Genomic DNA, 20,630 nt, shown 5'->3' on the forward strand with positions numbered 1-20,630 from the left:
GCTATAAATAATAGCTGCCAGTATGAAATAGTTAGTCACGTGGCAATGCGCCAATGGCAGCAGTGCTCCCATACATAGGCACGCCAAAATATACTTTTGCCACTATAAAATGATACACAGTTGTAAAACAACACAATGCAACACAATGCTTCAGGCTGCTGCAAACCCTTGCTGAGCTCGCTTTCAGCGAAGTAAACACTGCATCAAGGTTGCAGACACCTTCACTTTTGTGGGCAAGAATAGCCTGCTTGATAGTTAAGATGGTCTATAATTGCACTGTAGAAGACCAGCACGCAACAACACGGGAACAGTGTTGTACGCTGATCTACTGCAATGAAATACAAACATGCCAAGCATAAACTCTTTCAAATGGTAATTGAGTGCTTCATACAAAAAAAGAAATGGAAGACAGCATACATGAAGCGAAAATTTCCATGACTGAAACCAGTAGTGGACATTTTTACCCATTTTCCTATTCCGTTCTTAAATCCATTTACCTACTGTACTTCTGCTACAATTCAGGCACATTCCTTACATTGCGATCTAGTAGTTCTAATCCTACTACCTGAACAAGTTCTATTCCCAAGCCAACAACTATGCAATGCTAGAACACAACACAACAGCCATACCCCAACAAATTGTTCTTTGCTAGACCTACATTTCTAGAGTTTTGAAAGGCAGTTTTCCTGAGATTAGAAGCATTCCTAAGTACAGAGCAACATGAGCAAGGCAGCAATACTATACACAAGCTCTTTTAAACAACACATTACAATGGACACTAATGTTCAGGGGAGGTATTGCGTAAGAGTCCACCTAGTGGACATGTCTATTCCGTCTGTTTAAGTTCTGATTGGCTAGGCTGGGCTGCGCGTCCGCAGCATCGAGGTGCCACAGCCAATCAGCACTTCAGCAGCAGACGGAATGGACGTGTCAACTAGGTGGACTCTTACAGAATACCTCCATAGCTCACGGAGTATGCTATGAGTGACAACTTCAGCACACCACAGAAATCCACTGAGCGAGCCACTGTGCGTAGGTTCAAGTACACAAGCAACAAGCAGCAATGAGCCACATCACAGCTTGCAAAACTTGAAGACAGCTTTATACATCAGTAACAATGACCAGTGTGCAAATGAACAGAACCCAAAGGAATATGCCACAGTGTGCTAGCCTATTGTGCTGCCTACAAAGAAAAGCCACATTTTTCAAGGGCCAAGTCTGGACGTTCCTTATCATTAAATGAAGCGATATTCATTGTATACATTACACAGAATCAAGGCTGTAGAGATGGGCTCCTGTGTTGAACAGCTTTGTGGAACTTAACAGGCTAGGCTTAACTTTAAGTTAGCTTCAGTAAAAACCATCTTTGTATTTGGTGATCGGTCAATTTCGTTATTGAAACATGAACAGCAAAGTTACTTTGGTAAGAAATATCTCTGCCCCCCCCCCCCCCCCCCCCCCACGTGTGTGTGCGATTTAAGATCACATAGTCTTTCGGTCCATAAATTCCATCCCATAAATTTTTTCCATAATATTTTAGAAAAATGCAAATATAGAAGGTGTGCAAGAAGCGATGGGAATCTATTACACCAACATGAGAGTGATCGCAGATGTTCATGCCATGTTTATTTGCACAGTGGCTCATGCTACGGGAGATGCACCAACTAGTCCCAACATGTTCTAAACGTGTACATCAATGGCTTGGCAAATCGTGAAATTGAACAGACTATTTTTAACAGTGTGATGTGTACAGACGAAAGCAGACACTTTCATGAAAATAAGTTCAGCTTTACAATTCACATCCTTGTATCGTTACAACTCAAGCAGCTAAGTCACTGACAAGTGCAATTAGAAAAATTTTTCACTAATACTGAGAGAGACAAGCTTATGGTTCTTTAATTTCCACTTAGCTTCTTGCACCTTGGCAAATCCCTCGCCCTGAAAGATACACTTTTGATCTTCGAAATCCCTGTGAAATACGTCAACTTATACTCCACCTCACAAGTCACTTCCAGCACCACCAACCCAGGTGGTGCAGTGGCTAAGGCGTCACGCTACCAAGCCTGAAGGCGCGGGATTGAATCCCGGCTGCGATTCGATAGGGCACGTGAAATGCAAGAACGCCCGTGTACGCTGGATCGGATAACATTAAAGAACTTTAAGTGGTCAAAATTAATCCGGAGTCAAATCCTGATTTCGTCACGTAAAAAGCCAGAATAAATTTTTTTTTCTTGCAGGACTGCAGAAAGTATGAGACATTCAGAGTTATCCTTACACAGTGGAAATACTGTACCAGGCATAACTGTCTGATTAATGGCTGGGTTATAGGGTTGTGCTTTTGCTTGGTACATGACATGTTACAGCTATACATGACATGTCAGGACCTTTGCGCATGCATGCCGTATACCGCGAATTCAACAGGCACCTAGCAGGAGATACAGATGAGCACATCTCGAGAGGCATTCACCCTGCCTAGTGGCTAAGGAGTCTTGCAACTTCCACAGTGCTGCAGACGACTTGTGAGATGAAGCATAAGTAGACAGCACTCCACAAAAGATTCAAATAGCCCGCAAAAAGTGAGCGGGATTTTCTCTATCACCATCTGCCGCCACTCAGGGCTGCCCACAAAGCAACATATAAAAACCAATAAACAATGACATTCGTTCACAAGACTTTCATATCTAAAAGCCAATACGTAACAGATGCTTAAATAAGGTAAACATTTTGGCCTAAGGTACAGGTGATTATCTTAGGCAGCTAACGGAACTTCTTGTGATCGCCAAATTAAAGTTACTCTTGAGGAGAGGTTACTCAAAAACCATAAAATACAAACTTAACAAATCAATAAAAGGTTGCATAACACACGACCAATATAAAAACTCAGGTACAAAAATGAAATTAACATTAGCAGAACACCAGTTAATGTCAGAGCATTCTCATACACTTCAATTTCTCCCCTCAGCAAAGGACATAAGACGCAAATAATATGAACACAGCCATAGAAACACAATGCTGAAGAGAGAATTAGTTTGTATATTTTCAACACAGGATTTATGAGGCTGAGGTTATGAAGAATACCAAAGGCTCTAGTAGTCATGCCGGAACCATTTCTACCGTTGTAGTAGTAACAAATCAAAAGCATCAAATGTCATACCGGTTGAGGCATATAGCATTTAAGCCGATAAGTTTCTTACAGTTCCGACTTCTTGTAGAAAGCAAAATCGTTTGAGTTCTGTTGAAACACCAGTGCCAAGGTTGCATTTGATATGAAGTCATCAAGCTAAATCACTTGCAACAAAGATGGCTTCAGGTAATGGACATGAGAAATCTGCTATCCACACGACTGGAATGTGCAAACTGGTCACACTTTTTTGCAAGTTGGGATGTCAGCACAATTGTCAGGCTCGCATGCCTGCATATCTATTTCCTTCAATACATCATGCAGCCTCGCAAAGACTCTTTTCTAAACTACGTCAAGCAAGATTACTAGATAACTAGGGCAATTTTCAAGCTGCGCCTAGGAGCTCCACGAAAACATGGCCCACATTCCCAGCAAAATTCATTTTGTACCGAAAACATGTTGCACATTTCGAATGAAATTTGATGCGTTTGCCGCCACATCACACGCAATGAACAGAACTCAAAAGTGGCATCGCTTCTATCTTCTGCGCAATGTTTCTGCTGCATCCCTCTAGGTGGCTCTGTGGTGCAATTGCACAGGTATGAAGAAAATGCAGGCAACATTAACTTTTATTCATGGCAAGGCGACACCTGTAAACCCCCCGATACAAGGGGTGGCCTACAAATCTATCTAGTCGGTAAGTTCGCAACTAACATGCAGCTTATCGTCTGGGATTGGTAGCTTATCTGTGATGTCAAGGGCCATGCTTTGTGTAAACACTATTCATTGCCTGCCAAATAGTAGGGTGCAGGACATATTTTGCCGAACGGCTAATGAAAGATGGTCGCACACAATGTGGTAGTTAAGCAATGTCTGCAAGTATCGGCTTAAACTTACTAAAGCAAGCCACAGTTTGTGTTCACACTCGGCATTGTTCAGCTGTTAAATCTTCCCAGAATACCACAAAGCACACAAAAATTTTTTCAGTTCCAAGCAAGCAACTTCAGCATATTCCCCGAGTAAGGCAGTTGTACAACTCAGAAAGAGTCAGTACATTTGGGCTGCAACATTTTTAACTACTTGTTAAAGGGAAGCTGAAAGCTTTTCCAGAAAAAATGAGAGAAGAGCAGTACGTCGTGGTTTTCAACCCTCTGAATTCGAATATCGCATCGAAATTGAGCGAAAGAAAGCGCAAACATATTTTATTTCGACAAAAAGTGCAGCAGCAGACATGCCCAGCTCACGCGCCTCGTTTCCGCCCGTGATTGGTCGGGCGCCTCCTGACATCAACAATGGTGTTCGTCCGGACCAACTGCTGCCGCTACACGCGAAGCACGGTGCAAGGTAGTTTGGTGGTGTTTTGCCGAAACGGTCATGGAAAATTTTGAAAGCTTGCGCTTCTCTGAGGAGTTCGGCGTTAAGTCCAAACTCCACGAGAGCGATATTGCACGCGACGGTGGCGGGCGACGGCTTCGAGCGACAAAACGGGCCGTCGCTTGAACAGATCGCTCGGTGTTGTCGCTCGATCGCTCGTTTCTAGAAATCTAGAACTCGTCGCTCGTCGCCCGGTAGTGCTATGAGCGACTAGCCAATAGTGCGAAGCCAAAACTGGATGTACATAACTCAAATATGACTGTTTGTCGCACGGAACGAGCAAACTATTGAATTTTACACGTGCAAGAATAAGAACCTAGTGCAAGACTTTCAGAAATATTTTATGCTTCTTCTTCAGTAAAATACATCAACTTAAATTGATAAAGCATGCGTCACGCTAGTTTCGGCGCGTATATTGCTGCCCTCAGACTGGGAAGTCGTCGCTCAACGCCGTCGCTCCCGTGGAGTTCGGCTTGCCGGCGACGAGTGAACGCGACAGCCATCGCCTTGCTTGTCGCGCTGTCGGTGTCGCGTGCAAGATCACTTGTAAGTGGTTTATACTTCACTGCCTACATGTACGAGCCGATTGCGCAGAGCCAGCCTCTCCAAGAAGCAAAAAATGCTGGTGCAAGCACTGCTTTCCACGCGAACGAAGGCTAAGTGTTAGCATCTCCTTGTGTTGGAAATGTTCTTTGGCAAGTATGTTTTTCGCTAAGCTGCATTCAGCATTGGAGTGAGTACGTTTCCGGGCAAACAACTGTAGTGTTATGTTCCTGCATGCCTCCTCGTAGAACGTAAGCGGTGATGTGATCTTCGGCATTTGTGTGCTGCCCCAAAGCGGTCAGCAATCTACACAGACGGCTTAAATGCGGGAAAAGTTTACCGGCTGTATATAACCTTGATCAGCGCGCCATCCGCACGCTACTCGTAACCGGCGAATTCCGTCGGCTACTTGAGATGGTTGGTTTCTCATGTGTGCGAGAGAAGGGGGAGCACAGCGTACTGGCGTGAGCAGGCTCTCCAACACATGCAAACTTTACGCTTGCACTGCGTTATGGTAGCTGCATGCAGGCTGTTTCACAACACACGTGCGAATAGAAAATTCGCGGCGCTTGGTGATGAAACCTGCGTCAAGGGTGGGAGATAAACATGCACCTTCCGTTCAGCGTGCTAATTATTTTTTTTAGGAGAACCCAAAGCATGCATTATTGATAAACTCCGGTAGTAATCGTCACGGAAGTGGTTAGAGGACTACACTGTTGTTCTTGAGCGCTTGAAGTTGTTTCGCTTCACAGCAGCCTCCCACTTAGCTGAAAGCTTCTTGTCTTGCAGGAACTAATGGAACAACGGAACATTGTCGCGGCCGCTGGTGTTCGTGCAAGCGTAGGCAGCACAGTACGCCGGCATGATCGGCCTACAAGTTCAATTGATGCTTCGCACGCCAACTACCACTCCTATATATACACACAAGCAAAGGAATGTAGGGTCGAGTGAAGCGGATTAGGACAGCACGCACGCAGAAATAAGCCCGGTCTGGCATGGTCGCGGAGACTGCAAAGGAGCGGAACACCAGTGCTGACGTCACTACGCCGCAGTTTCCGGTCTCCGCTCGCATCGTCAGTGTCAGCAGCAGCGCGCGGCACTCGACGGGGGGCGGAGCTACAGCGCAATTTTAACCGACGATTGCGTCGCTCCTAAGTGAAAAATCCCCCCCAAAATTTTACCTTCATGGTTTATAAGGTTCCCGCATCCGTATATGAGCCTCTTATTGAATTCAACATACTCTTCAGCTTCCATTTAATACTTGAGCATGCAGGCGAGGAATTGCAAACAATTCACATCAATAAAAGTATTCATATCTATTTGTTACTATCTAAACATCTTGACAAGAAACAACATTAAGTCATGTACATTCATCAAACACCATGGTAGCCCAAAACATGGCACTGTGCCCTATTCCCAATATTAGTAAAACAGAAATTTCCCTTTCATTTCATATAATCACAATGTCTGTGACAGTCAGATTTTGTTGATGATAAAGTGCACCTTTAATTAGGTGTTGACAAACTTGCAACTCCATAGAAAGCTTTCTTTTTATCATTGTGCTGAAGAGATGCCACCTGGATCCTATCCACAATGTTAAATGTGCCCACATAACTGACTAGATAAATCACAATATACACTCGCACAATCAATCAAATACTTAAATAGCTTTCAGAGAGATTATAAGGAATTTAATACATTAGCCAGCGAAATACAGTGTCTGTCACCAGTTTCAACAATATTACGAGGCAAAAAAATTTGTCAATGTGTTACAAAACAAAAACTAAGACGCCAAAAGGACTTCTTCTTGGGCAAGTTGGTGCTTAGATTTCCTAGGTATACTTTGTGGCGCACCTAGGAAAACTAAGATGCCAGCCCCCCTCCCTGTCATGCCATAATTTAATTTCATGCATTGGGGAAAGGCTTACATTTATACTAACCTGGTATGTGCAGAATTCAGCTCCTACTTTGCAGTACATGACCTAAAAAAGTCAAATATAGCCTAAACATGAAAATGAATAGCGTAAGATTGCCTCAGGTTAACATTATGGAGCAGCATTGATGATAGGAGTCAAAACGCAGACAAAAATATTATACGAATACTCTGACTACACTGTTGGCATCATTCTTTTGCAGTAAAAGAAGGTTCAAGGCTGCTAAACGCTAGCAAAAATACTGCGAAGCACTTAAGCTTCCTAAATATTTGAACGCCTTCTGTGTCATGGGCAAGCCGAGTTCCTCCACCCATTTGCGCTAAAAATAACCAAGGACAAGCTTAGCTTGTCGAAGATACTTTTTCATTGTCTGGCAATTTTCATTTTTTTTTGTCAGATATATATTTTTTTTCTTGTATAGTGCTTATATTAAGGTTGACTTTTGCAATAAATGGCTGAGATTTTTTAAGTAAATGCTTAAAATATTGTCTACACTGCTTTTCATAAAAGATTCTGCAGTAATAAATTGGGCCATTTTAGGTAGAATTCAGAATCATAACAGCATGGCACCAAATATGTTAATGTGAACCCTTTTAAGCTTTGGTACCCAGGAAGTATTTACCTCATTACGTCTTTTTATGTTCAAGAACCATGTGGTAGGGTTTCAACAGCTTAAAAGACCTGCATCAGCGCTCTTTTAAAAAGAGCCATTCAAAAGCAGTGTCAAAAGCAGTGGTCAAACAAGAAGTAGAAGCTTCATCACAACTTCTCTGCAAAGCACGAACACTCTAATGTGCAGGCATAAACCCTGCAGAAGATAACTGAAGAACTTTGCATATTAGAATAATACAGACAGCTTAAGCAACAGCCCTAGTGCTTGCTGGTAGCATATGCTAGCCAGCATATGCAAATGCTGGCAATTGGCCAGAGCAGCAGCGGCAGCGGCAACAGCCTAGCAATGTAACAGTACAGACTCTGACCAAGGCAAGAAATGAGGAACTTGAAGTTTTGGCCACCTACAGAAGTATTGTTCAAAATGAATTGCCAAGGCTTTCATGCGTGGACAGAGATATCGTTTTAAGGATAATTTGTCACCCTTGATGGTGTCTGTCCAAATTCAGCACAATCCTTTCTGTCCAGATGACATTTCAACAGTCTCAACTTATTCGATTTAGCACTGCCTTTTACACACAGGAAGTGTTGTGCGACAAAGCTAAAGGCAGAGGTTAGTCAATCTGGCATAAGCCCAGGAAGGTAGAATTTAACTTAACTGCACAAAAACTTCATCACAACTGCCTCATGCTGCAGATCTTGAGAAATTAGCGCAATAACCTAACCCCAATGTGCAATATTAAAGACAACAGAAGCAATTCCAAGCTTTAGTACTCGTGCTGTGGCCGCAAAAATAAAACGTTGACGCATCAGCAACAGACCACGAGAATTACACTGGCCATTAGTGGTGAGCACAACCAATGGCTTAAGACAAGTCCGCTCCATAATAGCTGCTGAAATCTAATGTGTTTAATAAACTAAGGTAGGCCCTAGTCAATACAGAAGTACACAACCTTAAAGAAAATACTATGGTGAGCAAACAAATATAGAGTCCAGGGAACCTTGTGATTCTGGCATAAAGTTTTGCACTTCAGTTTAATAAATGATGTTCTATTCATAGCTTTCACGTAAAGAATTACTTCTACATTGTGCATAGCATAGACAACATTCAAACATGGCCCTCAGTCTAGAAAGGACTGCTTTGAAACACCTGAAGCTAGAAGTCTTACTTCCAACATTTATCTCTTGATATCCTGATGTTAGGACCAAATAAGAATCATTTGCTAGTCTTCGTAGTGCTGCCAACATGGCCATAAATAATATTTAATTTGTATCAGTAGTCCCATGTTTCAAATGTGACATCAATCTGATATCGATGCATTGTACATTAGAATGTATACATAGCTCTTACTTGACTGGTGATGGTAGAGTGTGCGAAATACTTAAACACAAAAGCACTGGTCATCAGTCGAATGCAGTAGAATGGACCTCATATCATCCATCATCCTTGTATCGAAGCACTGGACATAACAACATGGCTCGCGATAAATCCAAGTAATTTATATTCGCCTTCAAACTTACCAATGTGTTGAAACTGGATTGACAGTCTCAGTACAAAAAATAATGTGAATATAAAATATAAGATGTGTGAAGGCAGCAACAACCTCACCTAAGCATCAAAGAGCGGAAGCAGCGACATGTGATCAATGAAAGTAAAAAAACAAAGTGAAACAGCTAGCCATTTCCTGCCTAGATGCCAAACCGCCTTGCTCTTACACATTGCTATCATTTAAGGGGTGCTTTTGCAACAGCGCAAGGTCAACAGGGAGTCACTTTGCTGGTGGGCTCGTGGTTGATGACACAGTCAATGCAGCACACCCTCGTCGCAGACCCGCAAGCATGGTGAAGCAGGCGCTGCAAGATCAGTGTGTGAATCGGACAATGCCAAAATTGAGGCGCATTTGTTCAAGGAAGACCCAAGTCAGGATGGTGTGTGGGCCCAGTCGCACAAACGCTGGGACGTAACCCTGGAAAAAGAAAGAAAAGGTACAGGAATCAAAGTCTGAAAGACAGAAGAAATTAGGTCAACATGTACAATAGAACCTCATTCATAGATCCCTGTTTATTATGCTTTCCCCACTCTTACGCTCTGAAGGACTGGTCTCGCCTAGTTTCCAAAGGGTAATGTGCATTACATACACTTTAGTTACATCCAATAACTGTGACAGTACACCACCAATGCATCATTGTCTGTTGGCAATGCCCATGTTGACGATCACATGTTACCATTGGAAATCGTCACCTTGAAAAATTATTGCGCACTGCAGGATTGAAATTGCCATGCTCAGATCGTTGCCAGTTGCCAATATCAACCCAGCTTATAAAGTGGAAAGCCTAGAGGATGTGGATGAAGTCACAAGTAGTAATCCCTAACCCACATTCGCAGATGCTGTCTCCTGACCTTTCATACCCTGTGTAGTTGCTTTAATACAGAAATATGGAGAAATGCCATCTGTGTTTTGGGAAAGCTAGCGAAAAAGAAAGTCGCAGTTTCGCCCGAAAGAGTAAGCACCACTGCTGTGCTAAATATTTTACTATGAATGAGTAAGCACCAATTGCAATAGCAAATTAGTGGATAGGTCTACGAAGTAAGGATAGTAGTTCTAGCAGCTACATAAACTTGGAAATATTCGCTTACTAACTAAATTAACAATGACAGAATATGTAAGCATGACTAAATGAGGATGTAGGAAGAAGCAGACACAGAGACAGCACTGTCTCTGTGTGTCTGCTTTCTAAGTCGTTATTCAGTCGCGCTTACACATTCTATCCTGGATTAAAACCAACTAGCCCGCCAACATGTTCTAACTAAATTAATAAGCATGATGTCATGCACACACAGGTAAACAAACATCAACACATCTTGCTTGATGAGCATGGAAACTCGCTGTAAATATTCTAAAGTGAGGAATCGTGGCAGCAGCAAGCGCATTGAACTTCATGCACCTCTTGCTTCAACGCGAATGAAACGTTGAAAACAAAGTGCATACGAAGCTACCGGCACTACGCATAATCTGTAAACATTGCAATTGCTTTCAAGACACACGAACGTCAGCCACGCATCCCTACAGCGTCTGCCAGGGGTGCCTACTACGTCATTCGTGTGCCCAACACCATAGTAGATGCCGCAGTTGTCTCCACTCTGTACGGACCAGTGGGCGAGGAGGACATTGAAGAACCCTAGCAGCTGCCAGAGAAAAACACCCCTCCTTCCTCGCCTGACCCCTTGCCTCGCACGCGACAGGAGAGGGCATGCTTCCAGCCCACGTTTCTCGATCGCACATACAGTATACGGCACACGGCAATGGTTTTATCGCCTTCAAACTTTGTATGGAACGTCACGGTGACGGCGACGCCGACGGCAGAAATATGGCTGGAGTGCCCATACAATTGCTATCACAACATAAGGAAAGCAGTAAGGTGATAAAACTCGGAAACTCGAGACGTTTAAAGCCAACAAAAGAGTGGGCGTCTATCTAAAACTTAGAAGAGGCCTGCCAGTAAAGTTATGTGCCTCAGTGATCGTACTGTGACCGGTGATGGTGCATGTACGTGTGTAAATTAAGGAACGCATGCTACATCTCATAACAGTACACCCCTCCTTGCTTGGTGTGCATCACCGCGTAACACGGCTGTACTGCGATGAACAGAACTTTAACATCAAACACTGCCAGGTGAATCGATGGCGTTTCAGTCTTTTCCTGCTTTTGAATTCAACCCACCAGGCAATTTGATTAGTTTTGTTGTTCCTGTCAGGATCAAATTAACAGAAGTTGACTGTAAGAGGTTGTGCGAAAAATGAAAGAGGCCTGCGAGGCTCAAGAAAAGGTTTGTATGATGGATGATTCGACCAAGGTACCAAATGAAAATTACCCACTTCACTTAAGTCTGATTCACTGCTAGACAGCTCTGAAAAAGCATTTAACATTAAATTAATGACCGGACAGCGATAACAAGCTTTACTGAGTGGGTTTTCAAAAGTTTCTTGGCTACCTATTCAACTTATGGTTTTCTGTGAGAGTAGCTTTTGTTTCATCAGCAGCGCTTCTACAAGTATTATCTGGTGTTGCATTTTCTGGGATCATACATTTTTTTGTCCACTGACCCTAAAAGCATATCAGAGATGTTCTACTGTATTGGGAATTTGATGCTGGTACTATTTGGACAACAGAGGCACTCTTTTTAATTTGACATGGTAAGACACAGCAACCGTCACCGTCAGATGAGTCTACTTCGCAGCAAAGCAACCCCTCAGTGTACTAAAGAGATGAAGCGGCGCGACTATCACCTCCAGAGCTGGCGTAGCAGATGGCTCACGTGTGGGTAGCATGAAAAAAGAACACACTAGCGTGCTTGTCCAGAGCGGCCGCGGTGTCGGCCATTCCCAAGATCCCGCGGCCCCTGTGGCTGGCCCACCTAAATAAAGTGTGGCCACGGCAGCTACCACTTCACACCACCCTCCCACAGAGACCCAAGCATAGGAAAAAGCATGGGTCTTACCCGCAGCAAGCACAGAACAGTGAATGTTTTAGCACAGTACAATGTGTGGTACATCAATGAGCACATTACATTATGCTAAATGTCTTTCTTAAACCTTTAGCTACATTAGTATAATGCACTAATATTAAAACAACAATATACTTTACTTTCCTAGTTGTCAAAACAGTACTCTCCTTGTAAACTAGCGAATATTCACTGTTGCATCATAGTTATGCAAATCTAGCATTTAGCCCAAGACAAATGCCTAAAAGCCTTATCATGCCCTGCACAAAAACTACATCCTTCAAAAGAGAAGACCAATTGTAGTACTGCGCATACAGTGAATGGAACAGGTTCAGATGCACTGTTCCAGTAGCCATTCCAACCTTCTCGACATTCCAACTCACCTTGAAGAAAGCCATGATCCCCAATTTCTTTGTTTCTAGGGCACAATGCAATATACTCTGCCAAGAGAGAGTGGGGGAAGAAACAAAAAACATGTGGTGAGCTCCATGCTGCACAAGGTGAGAGGCTACACACGTAAACGTTTGCAATGCAAAACATATTAACTGTGAAGAGAATATTACCACTATTGTGAGTGGTCCCTAATGCACTAAATTCAAAACATGTAAGCCAGGAACAAGACATTGGAGGTACAGTTTTCTTGCTTCTTATGTGATGCAATGCTAACGTTAAGGCTATTCAAGCCTGTTCTGGACTATCCGCATCCAATGACACACGAGGTAAATTAACAATAACAAGACTAAGCGAAGGTGCGAGTACGTAGGCTCAAGCCACTAAGCCTACAAATATCACTATGAATATACAGCAAAATATATTTTATATAGTTAATAAATAAATCAATATCTTGTCACCTTGCATTTTACGAGAATGAAAAACAATTCTGAATTATCCACTTAATAATGGAATTAACCACGAATGCAATAAACAAATGTCTACTGTGTCAGCATGCGTTTATTCAGTGCAGACTCCTAGTTTCTATTCTGAATTCCATCTTTGTGGGAACTGCAATTTTCTCTCCCCTATGCAAACGAGGCATGCTTGTAATTTGTAATGAGAACTTCTGTAGAACAGAAAGGTCCTTGGAACTTTTTTTTTGTGCTGTGAAAGCAGCATGTGCACTATACACGTTTTCATACTGACAGCAGATGTGCTTTCATTTACTACACATATCCCGATTGGTTAATGCAGAAAGTAAGGCTAGTAGAAAACTTGACTAAATATTTCCAGCACATTTAAGAATGAAGGGGAAGGGCACAGGACAGAAGGAACATCAGTACACATCTGCTGTTCCCTTCATCTTGCAGGGACATTTGTCTCTTACATCCCCTGATATTTGTCTTCCCCACATGACTAGCCCCTCCTGACGTTCGGCTTCTCCACATGACAACCCACAATTGCGAGAGGTGTAGTTACAACGAATGATGACGTAAAAGTTCCAATGTTAGCGCCACCTGATGGTATAGGCAGCATGAAATACCTGTTCCTCGTTTATTGCCTATTTGGCTCCAGTGCAGAAAAGGAGCAAGAAATGCCATGTTGTATTTTTTTACTAGCATGTTACGTCTTCCTTTCCTAAAGCATTTCAACCTCACCCTCTTATTTAAGCCACTGGAAGTGCTAAATAGATCCCCCAGTCATTTTGTCATCAGAGTGATCCAACCAGCAACGACTCATCCATGGCGATGCAGTTGGCAAGTTTTACGCTAGCGAGCATCCTGCAGTGGAAGTGCCTTACATTGTATTTCATAAAGGTTTTGTCAAAGTTTGTCCCCTCCTATACCTAGCACTGAATCTCAATGAAGCATCTCCTTGCCACAACCATCATGCCGAGCACAGTAGAGAAATTTGTGGTTGCAATGGCCATGCAGGCATGTGGCCACTGCTCCATTGCCGAGCACCAAGTCAAACGCCACACCAGGCCACACTCCCCTTTATCTTACCCCCTTTTTTCTATCTATGACCAACTCCAAGCACTTGTGTGGCTGCTCACTGCCACTATGTTGTGGCCTCAAGCAGCAGCGGTGAGTTGGCAGTCGAGGTCGTTTCTTTTTCTCCCTCTCATTAAGGACATTCTCAGTGACTAGATGGCAGTCTACTCATGTACTGGAGGGGTGAAAGGGTGATGGGAGAGTGGCGTGCAAGGCCTCCAAGGCGTAGCATGATGCAACGAAGGCGTGCCATGTGGCTACAAAAAGGCAGGTGTGGCGAAGGCGTGGAGTACAGTGGGTCGCTTTCTTTTTCCCTGGTGATAGCATGGGGTGGGAACATTGCAGTAAGTGGTTTGTTTTGGAGGGTGTCTACCAAGTTGACATTTCCGAATTTCCTGAGTTTTCCAGGTATTCCCTGAGTGCCTTTGCAAAATTCCCTGAGTGATGCAGAACTATGTTTTATGTCAAGACGGGCTGAAACCTTATCACACGATGCTATCATTCTCCAGTAAGCATATCGAGTCGGACATTCTCAAATACGAATAAAAAGGAGATGCATACAGAAGCAAATATATTCGAATATGAGCTATTTCTATCAACTGATAGCAAGCTCAGTGGTTTGAGGCCCGAACTTTGTCACAAAGAGATTCTCAAATTTGTTACAAAGAGATTGAGATTCTCTCTCAACAGCTTGTAAGTCAACCTCAACTGTCGTGACATACTCTCAGCCCACGCACATTGCCTCAGTGTTGTGTTTCACTGCTTTAAAGAGTTTATTTTGGTTTGGATGAGAGACACCTGCATCTCGGCATCAGCCAACACTTTGTTTTTTGAGTTCAAGCTCCTTCAAATCGGCGGCAGCACGCTTCCTTTCCCGTTCATTCCCCAATGCGTAGGTCCTTTCTCCGCCACTCGTTCGCCCCACAGACCACTTGAAGCATCTCCTTGGTCCAAGTCCGATTTTTCTAATTCCCTAGGGGCCACGAAAATGTCAGAAATATCAGCCAGTTGGAAAAATAAATGTGTCCTTTACTGCCCTTAAGGGCTCAAACCACCAGAGGCACATTCAAAAACGCTCTAAGGGCCTGTCGGTAAACATATTAGGCATATCGGTGCTCGTGCTGTGACAGGAAATACTGGGTGCACGCTTGTATAATTAAAGAATACATACTGTGTCCCGTGGCATAGCCCCTTCCCACGCTTGTTATGCTTCACTGCAATGCTTTTCCACGTGCTTCACCTAGCAACATTTCTATACAGAGGCAAAGCTGACTTTTGGGAACCGGCATTATGCAACGCTACGTGTTTTCCAAGCTTCTAAGCCAATCACGACCACAAAGGCGGAGTCCATACCACTGCTTAAAGCGGCAATGTCTCAATAAAAAACACGACACCCAACAGCAAGAAGCTTCATAGCGAACGTCGAAGCAGCTAGGCCTAGCGCTGCTGCAGTGGTGGCTACGGCTGCCAGTGGATCTGCGAGCGAGAGCGCCGGTTCAAGGTGGCGAGGTAATCAAAATGGCAGCAGTGGTGGCTTTGATTAATGCCATTTCAGACCTGCGGTCACAGCAAAATTCCAGAAAATTGGACGGCAAAGAGTTCTTGCATCTAAAATTTCAGACATTCTGATGCATTGACTCTATGGGGTACGTGGTGGTGCCGCGAAGCCGTCCAAATTGTCAGGAATCCGGAAAGTCGGTCGTTGACTATACACTGGCAACTCCTCCAGCCGACGACAGGGCGTCAAAGACGATTCATTAAGATTCCTGTCTGTTACTCGAGCCAGCTTTACTGCGACTTTCGACCCTTTCAATAAAATTACAGCTAATTTTCCCTGATAGAGGCACAAATTCCCCGAGAATTCCCGGTATTCCCGGTTGGTAGACACCCTGTGCATAGAACACATACAAAAGTTGACAATGCATTGACTGCTCGTTGTTATATCCGACATATTGTTAAAACCAGTCCCGTTATAAACTGAATCGACTGTAGTTACAAAATACGGCACTGGATGGCATGTTCAAATTAACCTAGTCTTAGAATTACCAGGGTCCAATTAGTGAGCCTTGACTCTACTTGTGCTGTTCTTTGAGAAACTTGCAGCAAAGGTACTGTATTTACTCAGATGTAACGCGACCATGATTGTAACGCGAGGACAGACTTTCCAGTCAAGTGAAATAAAAAAAAATAAAACCACGAATGTAACACGACATGAAAGGAAGAAGAAATGGGAATCTTATTCAAGAAAATCCCAATACGCAAACAAGTTCCCTCGGGCAATCCGTTTCAGAGATAGGTTCACTTTCATGAAAGTTTGCGTGACTCGTCACCGAAAGTGTCCGCGACAAGTGTTTTTGGCACTGTGCAAGCTTGCTATCAGTTCCAAGAGTGCTGTCAGCCATGTACTCTGAGGGGATCAGTGCCAGGACGAGCCAAGCCTCGCAAAAGCGAAACTATCTCTGAAAGTGATCACCCGAGAATAACATCTCCTAGCTTGTTTGAGATTAAGTACTTCTTAAGAGGCCACAAAGCCATTTCATTTGTGGACACTAGCAGGTCACTACGAGGTCCGCAGAGCTCTTCCAGCCGGCCTTGGACTTAAAGAGGGCCTTCCGTTGGTCTTGTCGTGAATCGTTGATGACGAGCTGCCGAGTAACGGCAGAGTTTCCCACCCTCTCCGCCGTCGAAATTGCTCGCCTCTCAAAGCGGGTGTCACACCAAATGCACTACGATGCCATAACATCACGAATAAATGGAATCGAAGCGCAGAAGGCCATAGGGTGCTGCGGCACTGTAACCGTAACTCCAGTCACAAAGCACAGCGAAAATGGCGTAGATTCCAACAAAAACCAAGTTTAGACTTTGATCGACTTGTTTACAGATTGGATCGAGATGTTCAGGTTGCCAACATAACGATAAAAACTGCGAGATTTAGAGCATTTCCTTTAAAATTATCAATTTTGCTAATATTCGAATGTAATGTGAGGGTCGAGTTTAAGCAACAAAAATCGCGGAAAAAACTCGCGTCACAATCGAGTAAATACGGTAGGTTAAGAATTTGCCACACTGTGCTACAGCACAAAAATAGTGGATTGTTGCAATGTTGTCTGTTGCTACAAGAAGCTTCATGGGAATGCACAATTCACCGAGAAACATAGCGAAAAGAGCAAGTAGAACAGCACTGCTGTTAAACACTCACCTTGTATTCGCCTGGCTTAGCATTCATCATCCGTGTCTTCATGACGTCCAAGGGCTGCGTTAGTGTCGTCGCAATGCCAGCCTGCAACAAAGGGGATCACGAAATCATCAGAAATAAAATCCAAAAGTGTCAACGTTTTTGCCGTCACCAATAACATGTTTTTTTGAAGGAACTGTTAGCTTGCAATAAGTGAAAACAGGTGAACATACTGTGTGAGCAGTCATTACAATGCAGGTGAAACAGCAGAGATTTATGCAGATTTGATAAAAAGGACAATTAGCTACTTTTTTGCTTGCAATTACCAAGAGCAAGAATTTACTGCGAATGTAATGCTCAATACATGACTATACTTGTATTTCATCACCACAAGAATGTGGCTGCTGTGGGTCAGAATTAGGGGCAGATGAATATTCAAAGTTTCAGATATGAATCATATACTACATGCTAACTAGTATTAGCATGAAAAAGGAAACTATCCAATATTTTCGTATATTCGAACCTAACCAAATGTTTCACAACAACTGAATGTTAAAGTCTAGTTACGGTTCTCCATTTGCTACACTAAGTACAGTCGACTTCCATCAATTTGATTACGACAGGACCGTCGAAACTGGTCAAATTATCCGGAAAGTCTAATTAAACAAAAGCACGTCATTGATTCACTTGGCAGTTTGCCTTTAAAGTTTGCTTTGCCACAACACAACAGTTTTATGCAACGAGAGAGAGAGAGAGAAGGAAATTTATTTAGAGCAAGGCAGAGAGGTCTGCCTGAGCTATAACTTGCTTCTGCCTCCTACTCTGCACTGGGGAAAAGGGACGGGAAGCAAAAGGGCTGATGAATGATGATAATATGAGGATGTGTATACAGTCGCCGACCGATTTTCTCGAGATTGTGGGGACCGCAAAATAGTAAAAAAAAATCGCAGTCTGAAAAATTTGTTCAACCAAACAAAAACGAATTATTAGGCTTAGAGTGGCTTAAAAATATATCTAATAATGCCCCGCCTCATGCTCCGCTTGGAAGCAATCAGATTTGCTTGGATTTCCACACAAGTGACATCGTCTCCGTATACAGCCTAACAACAGCGTCATGTGTTGGCAATATGCCATCTCCGGCACTATGGAGATCGAAGAAATGAGCCACTTTCTTCGCACCACTTGGCTCTCGCGAAGGCATACAAGGAAGGCTTCGAGTTGTTGACAAAGTCGACTTCGCCCTGCCATTTGCTAGCGGCTGCCCCTGAAAGGCAGTGGTCCCGGGTTCAAGTCCCGGACCAGGATGAATTTTTCTTCAGCTGCGAGGCTTTTCTTTCAAGGAACCCGTATGGGTTTCCTTTGTAGCAATTGCTACGAATGGTTGGCTGTCTGATTTTCCCTTTATTAATTACTTCTCTCCACCTTGGGGGGTTCCGCAGGACTATTACATCAAACTCTTGCATTTGCTTCGATGTTAAATTTGCTTCGAGTTGTTGACAAATTCGACTTCGCCCTGCCATCTGCTAGTCACCTGGTTAGCTCAGATGGTAGAGCGGCTGCCCCAGAAAGGCAGCGGTCCCAGGTTCAAGTCCCAGACCAGGAAGAATTTTTCTTCAACTACGAGGCTTTTCTTTCGAGGAACCCGTATGGGTTTGCTTTGTAGCAATTGCTACGAAGGGGTGAATGTCTGATTTTCCCTTTGTTAATCACCCGTCAAGTTATTGACCATCTCGCATTTTGGGAATTCCACTAAACCCCATCTGCTCCTTCCAGTTTCTTTATTTGTTTTTGTTTTTAATTTTATGGATAAGGTTCAAGATTCTGATACAGCACTTCCTCCTGGCTCTAATCATCCACTCTATCTCTACGGTGCTGAAGAACGAAATGTGAAAAATGAGCACCCACTGCAAGCTGGTTTTCTACTACAACAACATGTGGCGAAGCACACACATGCAATGTGCCAGCAGCTTTGTTAAATGACTCAAAATTACTTTGCTGACTTGCAAAGATGTGGTCTTCGATGCAGCTAAGGATGGCAAATGAAGAATAAAAGATGCGAAACAGCGATTTCATTCAAAGATCACCTACTGTATTGCGCTACAACTGATATCAGAATCTTACCGCCATTAGGCTGGATGCAAAGTGAGTCGTTAGGTTGTCACCAAAATATCCGGTCGTCAGCAGAACTTGCTTGATCTGCTCATAAAATGAGATCTGTGGAAGAAGGTAGCAAGAAATGCACCTCAGATTTCAACTGGCAAGATGACGAGCACAATGCAATGATAACATGGGATATGTGATTATTTTGGCACCTGACCATAAAAGCAAAAAATAATTAAGTGAAATTTACAATGTGAGAAAGATGACGTAGAGAAAGCCAGTGTACAGGACAGGTACTACCTCCTGTGCACTGTGCTATGTACTGCACTGTGAGCAACTCTGCGCAGTGTTTCGTGGCATCATTTCTTCTGTGCTATCAATTTTACTTCTTTGTTACGAACCAGCTCACCCAAGAAAACGTTTTGCTAAGCAAAAAAGCTTTGAAAGATGGCTCAAGATAAAATTTTGCAACCTTCCCTACCTCAGTAAGAAAGCCCTTTGTGTTTAGGCCACCTAAGGCTTGCTCCCGAAGGCACCCTACTGGAAGCTTTCATAGTGCTTCCTCACCGTAAGGGAGTCCTGATGTTACTTTCATGCTTCCTTTTAATGCTCCTGATCCTGGAGAGCTTCACCTCAATGCGTCTAAAGGATGCACACAGGTGCATGCATGCTACCACCTGCCGCTGGCAAACACTGAGACAAAAGTCTGACTTTAAGGAAGTAATGGCGTTATAGCATTTCCTAAAACAGCAATGCTAGCAGTCTGATGCTGCCTATGTCACAGTTTGCCCTCCCATGGGTTAATTTTTTTACATATCATTAACAAAATTGGAAGAAAGTGCCCACGCATTAGTAAAATAGCATGCACTTCAATGTGGAACACATCTGACAAACTTTTTTTTTTTGCTGATTAAAGGCATCTCCATAAAACGACAGGTTCCCTTACTTACAAAAGCACTCCTCCATGAGTAAAAGTGAAGACAGGCTTCAGAATGTGCTTGCTTTCTCAAAGCTTTGCAGGGAGGAGGCATGAAGGGCTTTTCACATAAGGTTATGAAGTGGTGTGAGGAAAGAAAGGTTACGAAATTTAGGCGTCAGACAAGTTTTGTCATCACTATGAGGTGCATGTCAGTTCCATATGTGAGCCAGTTTTCTGTGGTCCAACTGTTTGTGACATTTATTCTCCTTCACTGCATGCCATATCAGTCCACAGATAGGTTTGTGTACGAGTTGAATAGTGTTTAGGTTTAGCAGCTACAGTACAAGCTCAATAATACGATCTCCGTTTTGTACAATTTCACGGCACCAACATTCGCAATTGAGAACAAAAAGAATGACCC

General features: G+C 43.3%; 1 protein-coding gene across 3 annotated transcripts in view; it reads right to left on the reverse strand.

The window, feature by feature from the left end:
- Positions 1–6,268: 6,268 nt before the first annotated feature.
- Positions 6,269–20,630, reverse strand: part of Dic1 (Dicarboxylate carrier 1) — a 47,065-nt gene continuing 32,703 nt past the window's right edge. For all 3 annotated transcript variants that reach the window (XM_050176996.3, XM_050176997.3, XM_055069825.2), the window contains exons 7-10: positions 19,312–19,404; positions 17,215–17,295; positions 12,471–12,527; positions 6,269–9,551 (exon numbers count right to left, since the gene is read on the reverse strand). In XM_050176996.3, the coding sequence (XP_050032953.1) occupies positions 9,447–9,551; positions 12,471–12,527; positions 17,215–17,295; positions 19,312–19,404 (336 nt within the window). In that variant the 3' untranslated portion in view covers positions 6,269–9,446. The remainder of the gene's footprint in view (positions 9,552–12,470; positions 12,528–17,214; positions 17,296–19,311; positions 19,405–20,630) is intronic.

Source organism: Dermacentor andersoni, chromosome 8 (assembly GCF_023375885.2).
Source record: "Dermacentor andersoni chromosome 8, qqDerAnde1_hic_scaffold, whole genome shotgun sequence".
Taxonomy (NCBI): domain Eukaryota; kingdom Metazoa; phylum Arthropoda; class Arachnida; order Ixodida; family Ixodidae; genus Dermacentor; species Dermacentor andersoni.